Source organism: Pelobates fuscus, chromosome 2 (assembly GCF_036172605.1).
Source record: "Pelobates fuscus isolate aPelFus1 chromosome 2, aPelFus1.pri, whole genome shotgun sequence".
Classification (NCBI taxonomy): Eukaryota; Metazoa; Chordata; class Amphibia; order Anura; family Pelobatidae; genus Pelobates; species Pelobates fuscus.
Genome location: NC_086318.1, coordinates 440,145,999 through 440,162,055, shown reverse-complemented (window position 1 = coordinate 440,162,055; position 16,057 = coordinate 440,145,999). Strand labels below are relative to the sequence as shown.

Sequence of the window (16,057 nt, the reverse complement as noted above, 5' to 3'; positions counted from 1 at the left end):
TCTTGCACACTCTTGATTGTATTTGATTCCTTAGTTTCGAGTGCTGCGACCCGCTGTTTGAGGGCCCCTATTTCCGTGCGAGTGTCTAGGAGGTCAGCCTTCCACACCCGCCGCATATCCAGCAGGAGATTTTTAATATCCCTCTTTGTAGCCGGTGAGGAGTCCTCCTCTGATTCCGACTCGTTATAGGGGGTCTCCTCCGACTGTGTGGTCTGGGCGTCTTCCTCCTCTTGGAAGTTATCCAAGGCCTCATCTTCACTAGGCGGGTCGGGCGCCATTTTGGCTTGGGCCCGCGGTGTAGGCCTCTCAAAAGATAATCGTATATCCTGCGATTTTGGAGCCTCTGGATGGCGAGGTTTTTTGTTTTTTCGCCCCATAGTACCTTCCGTGTGGGGGTAGTTGTCTTTCAGCTTATTTAGGTTTTTAATTTCGGTGTTTAAAGCGGCTTTTTCTGCTATATGGGACAGAGCTCTGTGCAAACACGTCTTCTCTGCTGCTCGGCTGGCCACGCCCCCCTTTTTAGTTTTTTTTTTACATCAAACATAAGAACATTTAGCAGGGTGTTTTTACACGGACTAAGCCAGTAACGTGTTCCACTGCCTAATTTAATGCACGAGTTACACTTTATTCCTGTCGCCCTGGTTATTAATGATCAAATCCAATACATTAAATATTTCATTAGACAGTGACTTGATTTGCAGGTTATGGTCTGATTTACAATTTAAATAAAAGCGCATCTCAGGTACCTGGCTCCGGGGACTGCTGCATTAAATGATTAAACGGACTTTTCTTATTAAATCTTTCTACGCCCAGAGTGATGCTGAAAAGGATATCTATGTGTTAATAATCTTAGGAATTACTTGTAGAATAAGGTACACCCCCAGCCCCATTTTTATAGCTCGCTAGTTTTTGCATTGCTTTTGTGGCAACTGAAGTACTAATAATATATAATTTTAATGGCGTGTTCCTTTAAAATAGAATTGGCCCTCTGATTGGCTGCTCAGAGTTTTCAGACAATGTGATCACAATCATAGCCAGTAAATAAATACATAGAAATAGCAAGTTGCTCCTGTATGTTACCTCCGCTATGCTTCAAACAAAGCACAAGCCATAGAGCTGCATTGGAACGATTTGACATTCTAATAGCAGCTTCCAAAATAGAGTATCAGAATCCCTCTTCCGTATACACTGGGGATGGCTGTGAGACTGAGATACATTTTAATAAGAGTATCACGTTCCACTGATTTTGAAAATTCTGAAATACACACTGTGGTCGATGTGTATACACTGAGAGCAATTAAGCCTTTCACGTTGGGAAGGCTTAGAGGTGTATTTTGGGCAATGTTTGGTACTGAAAGGGTTTAGGAGGAATTATCTGGGAGTTTAAGCTGCCTGTTTGGGGTTCCTGGTTTCATTACTAATGGCTAATGGGATAATGATTTAGGTATTATTATTATTATTATTATTATTATTATTATTATTATCCTTTATATAGTGCTTACATATCCCAAAGCAATTTACAATATTTTAAAGAGAGATATATAACAATAAATGAGATAATTACAAAATGTTACAGGAACAATAGGTTGATAAGGACCCTGTTGGAAAAGAGCTTACAATCTGGATAAAATCTTATCCCCCATTCTTCCTCCCTCCCCCATTCCTTACACACAGAGCTCTCCCTTTCTCTGATAAGTGAAGCTATGGGTCCATATGTTCTATAGTGCACCATGCTTCCCTTATTAACATCCTCCCCTTGGCATGTTCTGTCATTACCACCCAGAGTCTGCTTGTAATGCCAGATAGTGTCTGCCTCTCCCCCTCCTTCTCCACTCTCTCTGCTCTTATCAGTTCCTCTGCCTCTGTGTCCTCCAACACTCCATCATAACATCCCAAAACCCCAGCCAGCCCCGCTCTCTGCTCCCACTCTGGGCATCTTCCTAATTTCTCCTGATGCTTCCACCCTCGTCATTCTCAATGAAGGCTTCCAGGTCTGCCCTCTCCTCATTCACTCACTGAACTTACTCCACTTTCCTTCTCTCCCTCCAGATCTTATTTGCTTTCTATTGCAGAGCTTTCCGTTGCCCTTCTAAATTTATCTTCATCTAACCTGCTCCGAGGAACCCATCCGAATCCCACCAGAGTCTCCAAGGATCCATCGGGAATTCCTCTGCCCTGTCTGTCCTGCCAGCTTTGCTCACAGTCTCCTCTTGGCTTTGCTTAGAAATCACCCCTGTCCTTTTCTGCCTCAACCTGCTCTCCACGGGTCACTTTCATTTTGTCCCCTATCCAATTTTGGGATAATACCCGATGATAACCCCTCGGTTCCTTGTGAGTTTCTTCCTACTTCTGGAGATGGTGAAATCAGGATCGAAAAAGCAGGTAAGAGAGATTTTAAAGATTTGAATGAATAGTTTTAATAGTATTCTGCTATTCTGGATCTGAAGGGGTTAACAGCGCACTTGGCAGGTTCATTCATGAAGCTGTTGGATATTCTCATTGTATACGTCAGCTTTCACGCCGATCACTTTCTTGGTGAAGCAGCATATTAACCATTGCCTTACTGGTGCCTGTCAGTTATACTGGTGGATTCCTCGTAGTATTTAAACAGTTGAAGCTCACTGCACTGATACTATAAAAATACTGATATATTTAATTTTCTTGGAAATGAATCTCTTTGTGTAACCTTGTCCTAAAATTCCCTTCTCACTCATATACAAATTGCTGGATGTAATAATTATCTATGTGAGAGAAAAAATTCTACCCATTTTTATAGTTATATATACCATTAATCATTTTAATGTATTCACTATATATTCATTTACCTTTCACATACCTTACTATGAGCTATGAGATGTGCTGGCACCTAACAGGTTAATGAAATTAGTTTTTAGGGAGCTGCGCACAAGGAAAAAAAACAAGGTAAAAGATTTTATTCAGTGCTATGAACACATTTTGTGTTAAGGATCGTAAGCATTTCATTTTGCTATTTGCTACAATCTATAAATTATTAACCCCTCCAGTGCCAGGTCCGGTCAATCTCTATATATCATATGATATCTGTCTGTCGTGTCTTTAGGGGGTCTGTCTTGTCATCCCACATATGAAAAATCATTCACAAGAATCTGGAATCAGTTTCACACATTGACAATTTATTTTAAAATTGTTTTTAGACATTATATATTTTCATAGGATTTGTGCAACCCCCAAACCTCCCACGAAAAACATGTATAGGTTAAATGTGTCTGATATAAAGTATGGACCAATAAACACATAAAGTTGTTAAACAACAGACAGAGTTTTTATACTACAATCCTTTTATGGGACATGAGGAGTTCTCTATATTCTTCATGTCAAGTTCATTGACCGATATGTTGAGACATTTACTGTCCCCTGTTGGAAACTCTTGATGGAGCTTAGTACTGTGGGGCTGTATAGTGCTGTGTATATTGATGATGGACATTTTACACGTGGGTTGATGCTGCTGGGCATTGGTGAAATATTCCAGCTTGGACGAGAGACTCGTTAATTTCCTCTGCGCTGTCTGCTGCCACAGAAAGTAGACTGAGACGGTGCACGCTGTGCTCATAGCCACAGATGTTGTACATTATATTCCAGCTGTGCATACCATCCAACAGGGAAACCTCGGCTACATCAGATAACCTTTGGTAATGCAACTGTGCCGGGCTCTGACTGTGCTGGACTCTGACTGCGCCGGACTCTGACTGCGCCGGACCCTGACTGTGCCGGACTCTGACTGCGCCGGACTCTGACTGCGCTGGACTCTGACTGCGCCGGACTCTGACTGCGCTGGACTCTGACTGCGCCCGACTCTGACTGCGCTGGACTCTGACTGCGCTGGACTCTGACTGCGCCGGACTCTGACTGCGCTGGACTCTGACTGCGCTGGACTCTGACTGCGCCGGACTCTGACTGCGCTGGACTCTGACTGCGCTGGACTCTGACTGCTGAACTAACTGTGCTGAACTAACTGTGCTGCAATAACTGTGCTGCACTCTGACTGAGCCGGACTCTAACTGTAATTGATGCTGACTGAGCCGGACTCTAACTGTAATAGACTCTGACTGCGCTGGACTCTGACTGCGCCGGACTGTGACTGCTCCGGACTCTGACTGCGCCGAACCCTGACTGCTGCACTTTGACTGTGCTGCACTAACTGTGCTGCACTTTGGCTGTGTCAGACTCTGTCTGCTCCGGACTCTGACTGCGCCGCACTCTGACTGCGCCAGTCTCTAACTGTGATGGACTCTAACTGCACCGGACTCTAACTGTGATGGACTCTGACTGCGCCGGACTCTGACTGCGTCGGGCTCTGACTGCGCCAGACTCTGACTGCACTGAAACCTGACTGTTGCACTCTAACTGCGCCGGACTCTGACTTCACCAAACCCTGACTGCGCCGAAACCTGACTGTTGCATTCTGACTGTGCTGCACTAACTGTGCTGCACTCTGACTGTGCCGGACTCTGATTGTGTTGGACTCTGACTGCACTGGGCTTTGACTGCGCCGGACTCTGACTGTGCTGCACTCTTACTGCGATGGACTCTGACTGTGCCGTACTCTGACTGCGCCGTACTCTGACTGCGCCGAACCCTGACTGCTGCACTCAGATTGTGATGGACTCTGACTGCACCAAACACTGACTGTGCCGGACTCTGACTGTGCTGGACTCTGACTGCACCGGACTCTGACTGTGCTGGACTCTGACTGTGCTGGACTCTGACTGCGCCAGACTCTGACTGTGCTGGACTCTGACTGCGCCAGACTCTGACTGTGCTGGACTCTGACTGCGCCAGACTCTGACTGTGCTGGACTCTGACTGCGCCGGACTCTGACTGTGCTGGACTCTGACTGTTCTGGACTCTGACTGTGCCGGACTCTGACTGTGCTGGACTCTGACTGTGCTGGACTCTGACTGTGCTGGACTCTGACTGTGCTGGACTCTGACTGCGCCAGACTCTGACTGTGCTGGACTCTGACTGCACCGGACTCTGACTGTGCTGGACTCTGACTGCGCCGGACTCTGACTGTGCTGGACTCTGACTGCGCCAGACTCTGACTGTGCTGGACTCTGACTGCACCGGACTCTGACTGCGCCGTACTCTGACTGTGCTGGACTCTGACTGCGCCGGACTCTGACTGTGCTGGAATCGGACTGTGCTGGACTCTGACTGCGCCGGACTCTGACTGTGCTGGACTCTGACTGCGCCGGACTCTGACTGTGCTGGACTCTGACTGTGCCGGACTCTGACTGTGCTGGAATCGGACTGTGCCGAACCCTGACTGCTGCACTCTGACTGTGATGGACCCTGACTGCGCCGGACTCTGTCTGTGCCGGACTCTGACTGTGCCAGACTCTGACTGTGCCGGACTCTGTTTGTGCCGGACTCTGACTGTGCCGGACTCTGACTGTGCTGGAATCTGACTGTGCCGGACTCTGTTTGTGCCGGACTCTGTCTGCGCTGGACTCTGACTGTGCCAGACTCTGACTGTGCCGGACTCGGCTAGTCATTTCTCTGTTGGATCTTAATATTTTGTGTTCTATATGCTGATTAATCCTGCGACCAGGTAGCTCTCACTGGCACACTGCTCAGACTCTGTAACTCGCTCTGCAGCTCCGCAGGTGTATGTTAGTTATCAGAAACCCGGGTGCTGAAAGAGACTTGCCATCACATGCTTTTTGCAAAACTGTCAGTATTCTAGGTGTTTTTCAATACTCAAACCAATGATTGGCACTTAGAGGCTGCCAGGGGTTCTAGGGTTGTGTATGAAATCAATTCTGGGGCAGTATCCATAGAAACCAATGGAATGTTCCTACTGATTGTTCCATTTTCAGACATTTACCCCACCATTGCTTTTTATAGAGAATACAAAAATGCAACAATCGCCATGGGAACCAGTGTAATATTCCACTTTTAGAACCTATCCCAGAACCGTTCATTATAGAGAATTTATACTTCACCTCATACTTCTCCCAGTATTATAGCATCCGCCGTGGGCTAATGACAGTAGATTGCAGCCTAACTCCCTGTGATCTAGGGACGGATCTTGTTAGATGAGATGATCTGTTGTCATTTAATAGCAGTTTCTCCATTGATTTCTATAGGAAAATGTGATTCAGTTACATTAGATAAACGTATTTAATCTGAGTGAGCAAAGTGTCCGCTCTCTCCCATTCACGGGCCGTGGCACTGAATGTGTTAATACATCATATTCGCCAATGAAGTAACTCCAGCATGTAGTTTACAAACATTCTGACATTTAAAAGGATAAACTCACCCGATCTCCTCATTTCAGAGATGTTTGAATATAATACAATATCAATGATAAGAATCATTTTTCCTGCTGGATGCATTGCCCTAAATAACCAGACCAATCAATGTCCACACATTAAAATGAACAAACATGTCTGTAGTAAAATTATTCCTAGACACGTCCATTCATGATATTTAATCAATGACGGCTCACCACGCAAGCCATGTATAATAACGTTCGTGGAGACAATAACTGGGTGTTAATACAAGCATTCCATCTCACTCTGTATAAAGCTTCATATAGGAAGAGGCTTATTCACTAAACAGATTGGCAATTGGAGATGGTGACATACATTCTGGATCTATGACTTTCCAGAAACGCTAATTATCACCATCCCTCTCTGGCTGATACTCATCATTGATACTCCACAAACCACTGTTAGGATGTACCTTCCGGCCGAACCACTTTGGTAAAAAATTAATTTTTGGGGGTATGGTAGAATTTTGGCCATATGTTAGTTGAACTCGTTTGAATTTCATTAACCAAAATAGCCAAAATGATCTGAAAATAGTCCAATTTGTGTACTTAGAAAATATATACATATAAATATTATGCTTATATTGTGCAGCACATTTATAGATACATTTTCCTGCAGTTTGGTTCACAGATCAAATGAGAAAACTTAACCAATAGAGGGGAAACATAAGGAGCAGTACAAATGTATTTATATTGAATATATAATGTATAAATATATACTCGTCCATAGCGCGTTTCGTTTGGTGTGTGATTTGGCTACATTTTGTTTCGTAGTTCGGGAATTCGTACAATCACCCAATCATCCCAAATTCGAATGAATTGCAATTCATAACAAAACCAATCTCTTATTATAATTGTCCACCTTCTGTCTGACTGAGAGAGATATTCTCAGTAAATATTTTGATAATCCTTACAGACATGTCCGGTAACAGGAGAGCATTCACGTTAATTGACTAAACTGAAAACATACTCAACTTTTTCTCTAATTCACACTTTAATGAATAATCTCCCAAAATGAATTACACATCACCCCATAATTCTTGCTTTGTCTAAGTATCCCGTTTTTTACATGTAAAATTGTGTGAAGTTTGGAATATTATAGGTTTTTGTTTATACAGTACATGATGCTCCCATACTTTCTATGTATGCTTCGTGTTGTCCCTATAGATTCCTGCACAGACTGCATTAGGGTCTCATAGATTTATATACGAGTGACAGACAGTATATATCCATATATGATACAAATACAGTATAACTTCCTCTATACATGATGGTTCTTTATCTTTCTATAGAAATGAACGTTCTAGCTATATCAAAATCATATCCCTTAAAATAAATAAATGAATTAATTAATAAATAAATACATATAATATATATAAGGGTTCTATTGATTTATAGTCCTCCAGCTCTTTATAAAATAGCTCTATATTTTTTTTAAAGTTTCGTAAAGTGTAGCCATTTTGATATAATCAGTCATTCTGTGTGTTCCTATACATCATTGGATCCCTCCTACAGCGTACGGCATCTTTGTATGACTTCCTCTATTGCTGGTGTTGACCTTGTAGAAGAATAAAGCAGAGTACTGACATCCTGTTGGCTAGAATTAATAAAACTGTTACCCTAGCAATGCACTGGTTAAATGTTTAGACAGGGTTAACATGATTTTCCTGGCAGAGAGCAGGATTCGCTGTCTCTTTTAACTGTTTCCCGATACATAGTAAAGTGTATCTGTCTGCGCTGCAGCCCCGGGGAGTGCGGAGACAACATGTGCCAGAGACATTTCATTCATACACAGCTCCTAGTGATTCAGTAAGCAGCGATTGGTCTGATAGTCAGTGTAACAGGGTTGCCATGGTGAAAGCTTCCATCGTGGTCTCAAGGTCCGTGTCAGGGATTTTCTTTCTGTCTTAATAATTTTGAGAAACATTAACTCCACATAAATCCTTCCCGTAAAATATATATTGGGTTTGGATGGCGTTGGAAGTTAATTTAATTCCAATCTGGGCCTGAGCTGACCGCAGAGGGCACGGGGGTTACGGAGAATTTAATGACTTGTGAGAGCAGGTTTAAGTCATACAGAGCGTGTAGCTACATGTCTGGGGAAATCTAAATCACAACCATGCAACAATGTACATCATCGACAGGCAGCGCGTTTAGAATTCAGCAGATACCGAGTCCATTCTCACTCATGGTCAAACTTTGAGGGAAATCAAGGTTTCAATAATAGGAAATCGGTTCCCTTAACAATTGGACTTTGTTATTATTCTATGAGTTTTCTTCCTTCATAAAACCCAATACAAATCCATGGTGTGATACTGTAACACGATTTAGTATGTTTCCCGAATCCCACCCCCCTCTGAAACAAACTCCCACATGTAGAGTGGTACAACGCCAGTCACGTTACTTCGCACGGAGAGGGACAGATCCTCGGTATTGGATCTAAATGCAGAACAACAATGGCATAACGTCTTAGATCCATGATTCTTTATGGCTGCTTACTTATAATAATAATAACAATTCAAATGTTTACATTTAAAAACTCCTACTAAGCAGTGCATCTTACTGAAAATGTCAACAGCACGTAAAATGAATGTCTGCATTTGAGAATAATGCATTCATTAAACACATTAAATTCATTAAATTCAATAAACACATTTAAATCATATATTTATAAAATAAAGGTATTTAGAACTGCTATAGCAATTTTTATGGATAACAAGTAAATATAGTCTATTCACCCCTCCCTCCCCCCAATATATATATATATATATATATATATATATATATGTAATGTAAATGAATTATCTCGATGGCAAGATGCACCCTCCATGCGATTTAAAGGGGGCTACTACCTGATTTGGAAAAATCAGACCACCTGGGTTATTGTCATGCTTAGCTGAGTAACCCTATGTTTTGTAATTTAAGTTGATATGACATACTGTCTAAACTCTAAATGAATTGTTATTTGGGAATTTGGTAAGTATTGCACTCCCAAACGTATATTGTTAGAAGGCATGCTATTAAATCTCTGGGACACATAGAGTAGATCTTAAACATAAAATCACTCCGCAATTCGAAATTGCTTCGGATTGCACAGGTTGGAACAACACAGAGTTAGATTTTTTTTTACACCTGAAGAAGTCCAAATCTTGGACAAAACGCGTAGGGCAGACTTTTATTATTTATTCTGTGTTATAGTATAACTGTTGTTTTGAATGCTGCTTTTTAATCATCTTCACCTTCACAATTTTCCAACCACTTGGGATCTTCAGTTGAGAGGATGATAATTTATCATTGGTTTTAAATCTGGTGAGAGCAATTTCAATAAATGGAATGATTTTATGTCTTAAGATGTGTCGAGTTTGTATCTTCCCTATATGTTCTGCTGCTATTTGGGACCCTTGGAAGAGAGAAGATTTAAAGAGATTTCCTTACATGCCTTTATCAATATAGGTTTGTGAGTGCAATACTTACCAAATTCCCATTTTTATTTTGCGTTTACAGTGTTACACTATCAGTTTTTATATTTGAGATATTTGGTGTTTTATATGATATTGAAGACTGACAGGAGTCTTTTATCATATTAAAAGGTAATTATCATTATTTTATCCTTATAATATGTTCATTGGTGCTTTTTATTTGTTGGGTGTGTTCTTTGTGTTTGTGGTGTACATACAGTTTTGTTTCTGTATAGAAGCCTATGGGAGTAATTTTACAAACTGTTAATTTACTGCATGTGGGAATAATTAACTAATTAATATAACTTTGAGAATTTAAGAGCTAATGGAACTGATCCAAACTGCTTTACATCAGCCCTGTGTCTCAGTAAATCACATTATATGATATTATACAATAAATTAGCTGTTACTGACACAGAAAACAGCCCAACTAATGTATTTATTCATGTTTATCCTGAATGGAAAAAGTAACCACTCAAAGGGCACCTGTATGAAGAGCGCCCTCTATGGTACCTGTATGAAGAGCTCCCTCTATTGTACCTGTATGAAGAGCGCCCTCTATTGTACCTGTATGAAGAGCGCCCTCTATTGTACCTGTATGAAGAGCTCCCTCTATGGTACTTGTATGAAGAGCTCCCTCTATTGTACCTGTATGAAGAGCGCCCTCTATGGTACCTGTATGAAGAGCGCCCTCTATGGTACCTGTATGAAGAGCTCCCTCTATGGTACTTGTATGAAGAGCTCCCTCTTTGGTACCTGTATGAAGAGCGCCCTCTATGGTACCTGTATGAAGAGCTCCCTCTATGGTACCTGTATGAAGAGCGCCCTCTATGGTACCTGTATGAAGAGCGCCCTCTATGGTACCTGTATGAAGAGCTCCCTCTATGGTACTTGTATGAAGAGCTCCCTCTATTGTACCTGTATGAAGAGCTCCCTCTATGGTACCTGTATGAAGAGCGCCCTCTATGGTACCTGTATGAAGAGCTCCCTCTATGGTACTTGTATGAAGAGCTCCATCTATGGTACCTGTATGAAGAGCTCCCTCTATGGTACCTGTATGAAGAGCTCCCTCTATTGTACCTGTATGCAGGGGCGTACCTAGAGCATTTGGCACCCGGGGCGGACCCTGAGTGTGGCACCCCCCCCCCCCCCCCATAATAAAAATTTAAGAAAACACCCACAATTTTTTGCTTTCCTATGGACTGTTTGCATGTGCGCGCAGCTCTTGCCACGTATGTGCATTCGGCTCCACTCGGGAGCTGACGTCAGCAGGGGAGAAGAGGTCACCCCTTAAAACCCATTCAGCCACTTACCTTTCTCCAGCGTCGGGCTCCCTCGGCGTGGGTGACCTCTCCTCCCCCTGCCGACGTTAGATCCGAATGCACATGCGCGGCAAGAGCCGCATGTGCATTCAAACTCCCTATAGGAAAGCATTACTCAATGCTTTCCTATGGATGTCCAGCGTCTTCTCACGGTGAGTTTCACAGTGAGAATTGCGGAAGCGCCTCTAGCGGCTGTCAGTGAGACAGCCACTAGAGGCTGGATTAACCCTCAGTGAAACATATGTTTTCAGCTGCAGGGTTAAAACTAGAGGGACCTGGCACCCATACCACTTTATTGAGCTGATCCTTAGAAATAGCATCGGAAAGGGATTTGGGTTCAAAAGATGTAGCGGCTAGGGCAGAGGTTTTGTAGAAGGGGGCCAGGGCAGGGGTTTTGTATAAATGCGCCATTTTTGTAGAAGGGGGAAGACCAGTGCTTTTGTAGAAAGGGGCTGGTGAGAAACTTCTAGAAAACTCCTCCCCTGCCCCTTTCTACAAAGCCCCTGGTCTCGCCCCTTCTAGAAAACCCCTGCCCTTCGCCCTTCATATAAAAACCCTGCACACTGATCACATCAATTTCATACACTCCCTACACATAAAAACCCTGCACCCCGATCACATAAATTTCATACACTCCCTACACATAAAAAACCCTGCACATCCCCCTTAATTAAAAAAAAAAGCTGCACACCCCCTTAAAAAAAACAAAAACCTGCACAACCCCCCTTAATTAAAAAAAATCCTGCAAACCCTTAATAAAAACCCTGCACACCCCCTTAATAAAAAAACAAAAACTTGCACAACCCCCCTAACAAAAAAACATGCACACCCCCCTTAATAAAAACCCTGCACACCCCCTTAATAAAAAACAAAAATCTGCAGTGCACATCCTCCCTTAATAAATAAAATACTGCAACCCCCTTAATTAAAAAAAACCTGCACCCCCCTTTAATTAAACATACCCCCTCTAAATAAACTTCCCCCGTGCTGCACCCCCTTTAATTAATCCACACCCCTTTTAATTAATCCACAACCCCTCTTTAATTAATCCACCCCCTCTAATTAATCCACCCCCTTTAATTAATCCACCCCCTCTAATCCACCCCCTCTAATTAATCCGCCCCCTCTAATTAATACGCCCCCTCTAATTAATCCGCCCCCTCTAATTAATCCGCCCCCTCTAATTAATCCAGCCCCCTCTAATTAATCAACCCCCCTCTAATTAATCCACCCTCCCTCTAATTAATCCACCCCCTCTAATTAATCCACCCTCCCTCTAATTAATCCACCCTCCCTCTAAGTAATCCACCCCCTCTAATTAATCCACCCCTCTAATTAATCCACCCCCCTCTAATTAATCCACCCCCTCTAATTAATCCACCCCCTTTTATTAATCCACCCCCTTTAATTAATCCACCCCCTCTAATTAATCCACCCCCTCTTTAATTAATCCACCCCCTCTAATTAATCCACCCCCTCTAATTAATCCACCCCCTCTAATTAATCCACCCCCCCTCTAATAAATCCACCCCCCTCTAATTAATCCACCCCCCTCTAATTAATCCACCCTCCCTCTAATTAATCCACCCCACTCTAATTAATCACTGCTTGATTCAAGGATAAATCTGACTGCCATTCTGGGGTCAATAAGGAATTTTTTGTCCTAGCTTGTTGCAAAATTGTGCTTCAAACTGGGGTTTTTTTTTTTTGTTTTTTTTCTCTTTTGGATCAACAGCAAAAAACAGGTGTGAGGAAGGCTGAACTTGATGGACGCAAGTCTCTTTTCAGCTATCTAACTATGTAACTATGTAACTATGTAATCCACCCCCTCTAATTAATCCACCCTCCCTCTAATTAATCCACCCCCCCTAATTAAGCCACCCCCCTCTAATTAATCCACCCTCCCTTTAATTAATCCACCCCCCTTTAATTAATCCACCCCCCTTTAACTAATCCACCCCCCCTTTAATTAATCCGCCCCCCCCCCCTTTAATTAATTCAGCCCCAGACACAAAATAACTACTTTCTACTTACATTTTGATGATGCCTTGCTTGCCCGCCGAGTCCGACCACTGGGTGCCTCACCGCCCGGAAATGGATCCTTCCGCTGAAGATCCGTGAAGGCGGACTGACGGCGCTGCGCACGTCGTCATCACGTTGCGCGACGCCGCGGCCCGCAACGCTCCTCCTCCTCATAAAGAAGGAAGTCCCGCCGGTGTTTGGCCGCAAAGGTGCTGTGGCTGTGCGCAGCGTAATGATGGGGGGTGACACATGACACTGGAAGTCATGGCACCCCCTTAGTCAGTGGCACCCGGGGCGGGCCGCCCCCCCGCTCCCCCTCAGTACGCCACTGCCTGTATGAAAAGCGCCCTCTATGGTACCTGTATGAAGAGCTCCCTCTATGGTACTTGTATGAAGAGCTCCCTCTATGGTACCTGTATGACTTTGTAACTTTTCAGGGCAGAAATAGACCGACCGCACAGCCTGAATCTGTGGAACTGTTTTGGGCATGAAAATGTGCTTGCGGTCGGTCATAAAGGACTTCCAGCTAACTCTTTAACCCCTGGATGGAATTAGCTGAATTTTGGATATGTGTGTAAGTAAAGTATGCTGATTATTAATATGTGGATGAAGATTTGATGCATAGTTTTGGAGTTATACAAATGTATAAAAATGTTTAAGTTTTAGCTTGGAGATAATTGAGTAGATGCAGTAAGAAACTCAATTATCTCCCAAGCAGAGGGGAGGGAATTTGTGGGATGTAACCGATATCTGATTGGTTAATGCCTAATTGCCTGTGGGCGTCTCCCTTGCAGGGGAGCACTGCATAAAAGCAGAGTCCCTGTCATTAAACCAGAGTTCTTCTTGACCCTCAATATGAAGCCTTGTCTCGTTATTGGAGGGAGCTGCTATATCACACTGGGGATTGCTATGCTCTGCATACTCCCTTGAGCTTTAATCACTTAGCTCTTTTGAGAGCTTGTTCTTGATCCTGTTACGCTCTCCTTGGAGGAGTGGTCTTTCCCACACGGTCCTGAATGCTGGAGGTTCATTCCAGGGTGGACGGAAGACGGCGCTGCTCCAGTTAAGCTACGGCAGTTGTGGAGTCTGCGGTGGTTGTGGTGTCATCTGCAGTGCGTGGAGTCCTCAGGAAGCGCTAGGAGCATCCGTCAACGGAAGGCGTCCGTTACAGTACCTGTGAGAAGAGCTCCCTCTATGGTACCTATATGGAGAGCACTCTCTATGCTACCTGTATGAAGAGCTCCCTCTATGGTACCTGTATGGAGAGCTCCCTCTATGGTACCTATATGGAGAGCACTCTCTATGCTACCTGTATGAAGAGCTCCCTCTATGGTACCTGTATGGAGAGCTCCCTCTATGGTACCTGTATGAAGAGCTCCCTCTATGGTACCTGTATGAAGAGCACTCTCTATGGTACCTGTATGAAGAGCACTCTCTATGGTACCTGTATGGAGAGCGCCCTCTATGGTACCTGTATGAAGAACTCCCTCTATGGTACCTGTATGAAGAGCGCCCTCTATGATACCTGTATGAAGAGCGCCCTCTATGGTACCTGTATGAAGAGCGCCCTCTCTTGTCACAGTTTTCTATCAGGGTTATGTGCTAAAATAAGAATTGTTCTGAGTTCAAAATGAATTTCAGATTTAAGGCCAAATGGAGAAATTCTCCAAGTCACCTATTCCAATTCAGCTATTTTGGCCTTAAATTCCAAGTTCACTTTAAAATTCCGATGTTTCTCATTTTAGTACATAGGGAAGAACTGTGAGATGGTTGCAGATTGTGGCAGCTCTAACAACCAATGCGCTGTGTACATGTTACGTGGAGTGTCCCTTTAATACATTGTATAACATTATGCACAGTGCGGGTAGAGACTCACGGGAGACACAGGAGCCTTTTTCTGAGAGTTTTCCGGTGGGTAGGATAGAGGATCAATGGCTGTAATGCACAGTTTCTGGATTAGATGAATGAGCAGTGAATTCGTTGACGGTTGCCTGCTCCATATTTATGGGATTTACAGCAGATGAGTCAGGTCCAGTTTAATGGCAGTGTTTGTAACCGACGTTACGCTAACATATTCATGGAGCATAGCTAGAGACTACGCTAACTTTCAGGATTTCTCCAATTCCAGAAAAATTATCAGCATCCATCAAAGGAACCGATTAAATAACCTGCGATACACGGCTAGCAACACCCAGGGGTCAGCGGGATTTAATATCATTCATTTTTATTTGCAGCTGATGCTGAATATTGTTCATCTTCATAAACGCCTACTTTGTCACATTAGTCGGGTTTGATGAACTCTGGGTTCTATCATCCAATGGGCAGCAAAATAGTTCAATTTATATACTTTGTAGCCCATAATGAGTGATATGGCAGTTAGACCTTGATATACAGTGTGTGGGAGGCAGTTCATTATTATATTACGCGGCTCAAAAGGATTATTTACTGAGCACTGATCGTGTATGTGAATTTAAAATCTGGGTATATTATGGGAAATAAATGATAATAGCGTGCAGGAACTAATAAATGCAGTTTGGATGCAAATTCAGAGATTTACTCTAACTGTGCCAATTAACGCAGGGCAATTTACTGCATGCTTAAAAGATAGAATTTCATGCACGTTTTAGGAATCCTGACGTTTCTCAAGGACCGGATTACATTTAAATTGCCCAGAGCCAATGTAAAGACATTCATGTTGACACCAAAACAATGGAAGAGTTAAAATATCGTTTGATACGCTGACTACAAAACCTGCCAACTAACATTTGTTTAAGGGACATTGCAGGTACCATAACCACTTCAGCTCATTGCTGCCTTTTATTAGAATTATTTGCCCAAATGACAAAACAGGGCTTGAAGATAAGCGGTGATAGCACTCTGTGTGTGAGAGACGAGAAACGTAACTCCTGGCTTTTAAATAAGATGGAGATCAGAGATCCGCA

At 43.2% G+C, this 16,057-nt stretch overlaps 1 protein-coding gene across 1 annotated transcript in view; it reads left to right on the top strand.

Moving 5' to 3' along the window:
* The first annotated feature begins 1,913 nt into the window (after positions 1–1,913).
* GLP1R (glucagon like peptide 1 receptor) overlaps positions 1,914–16,057 on the top strand; it is a 451,384-nt gene continuing 437,240 nt past the window's right edge. The window contains exon 1 of the mRNA XM_063441557.1: positions 1,914–2,382. Coding sequence (XP_063297627.1) covers positions 2,311–2,382 — 72 coding nt within the window. The 5' untranslated portion in view covers positions 1,914–2,310. The remainder of the gene's footprint in view (positions 2,383–16,057) is intronic.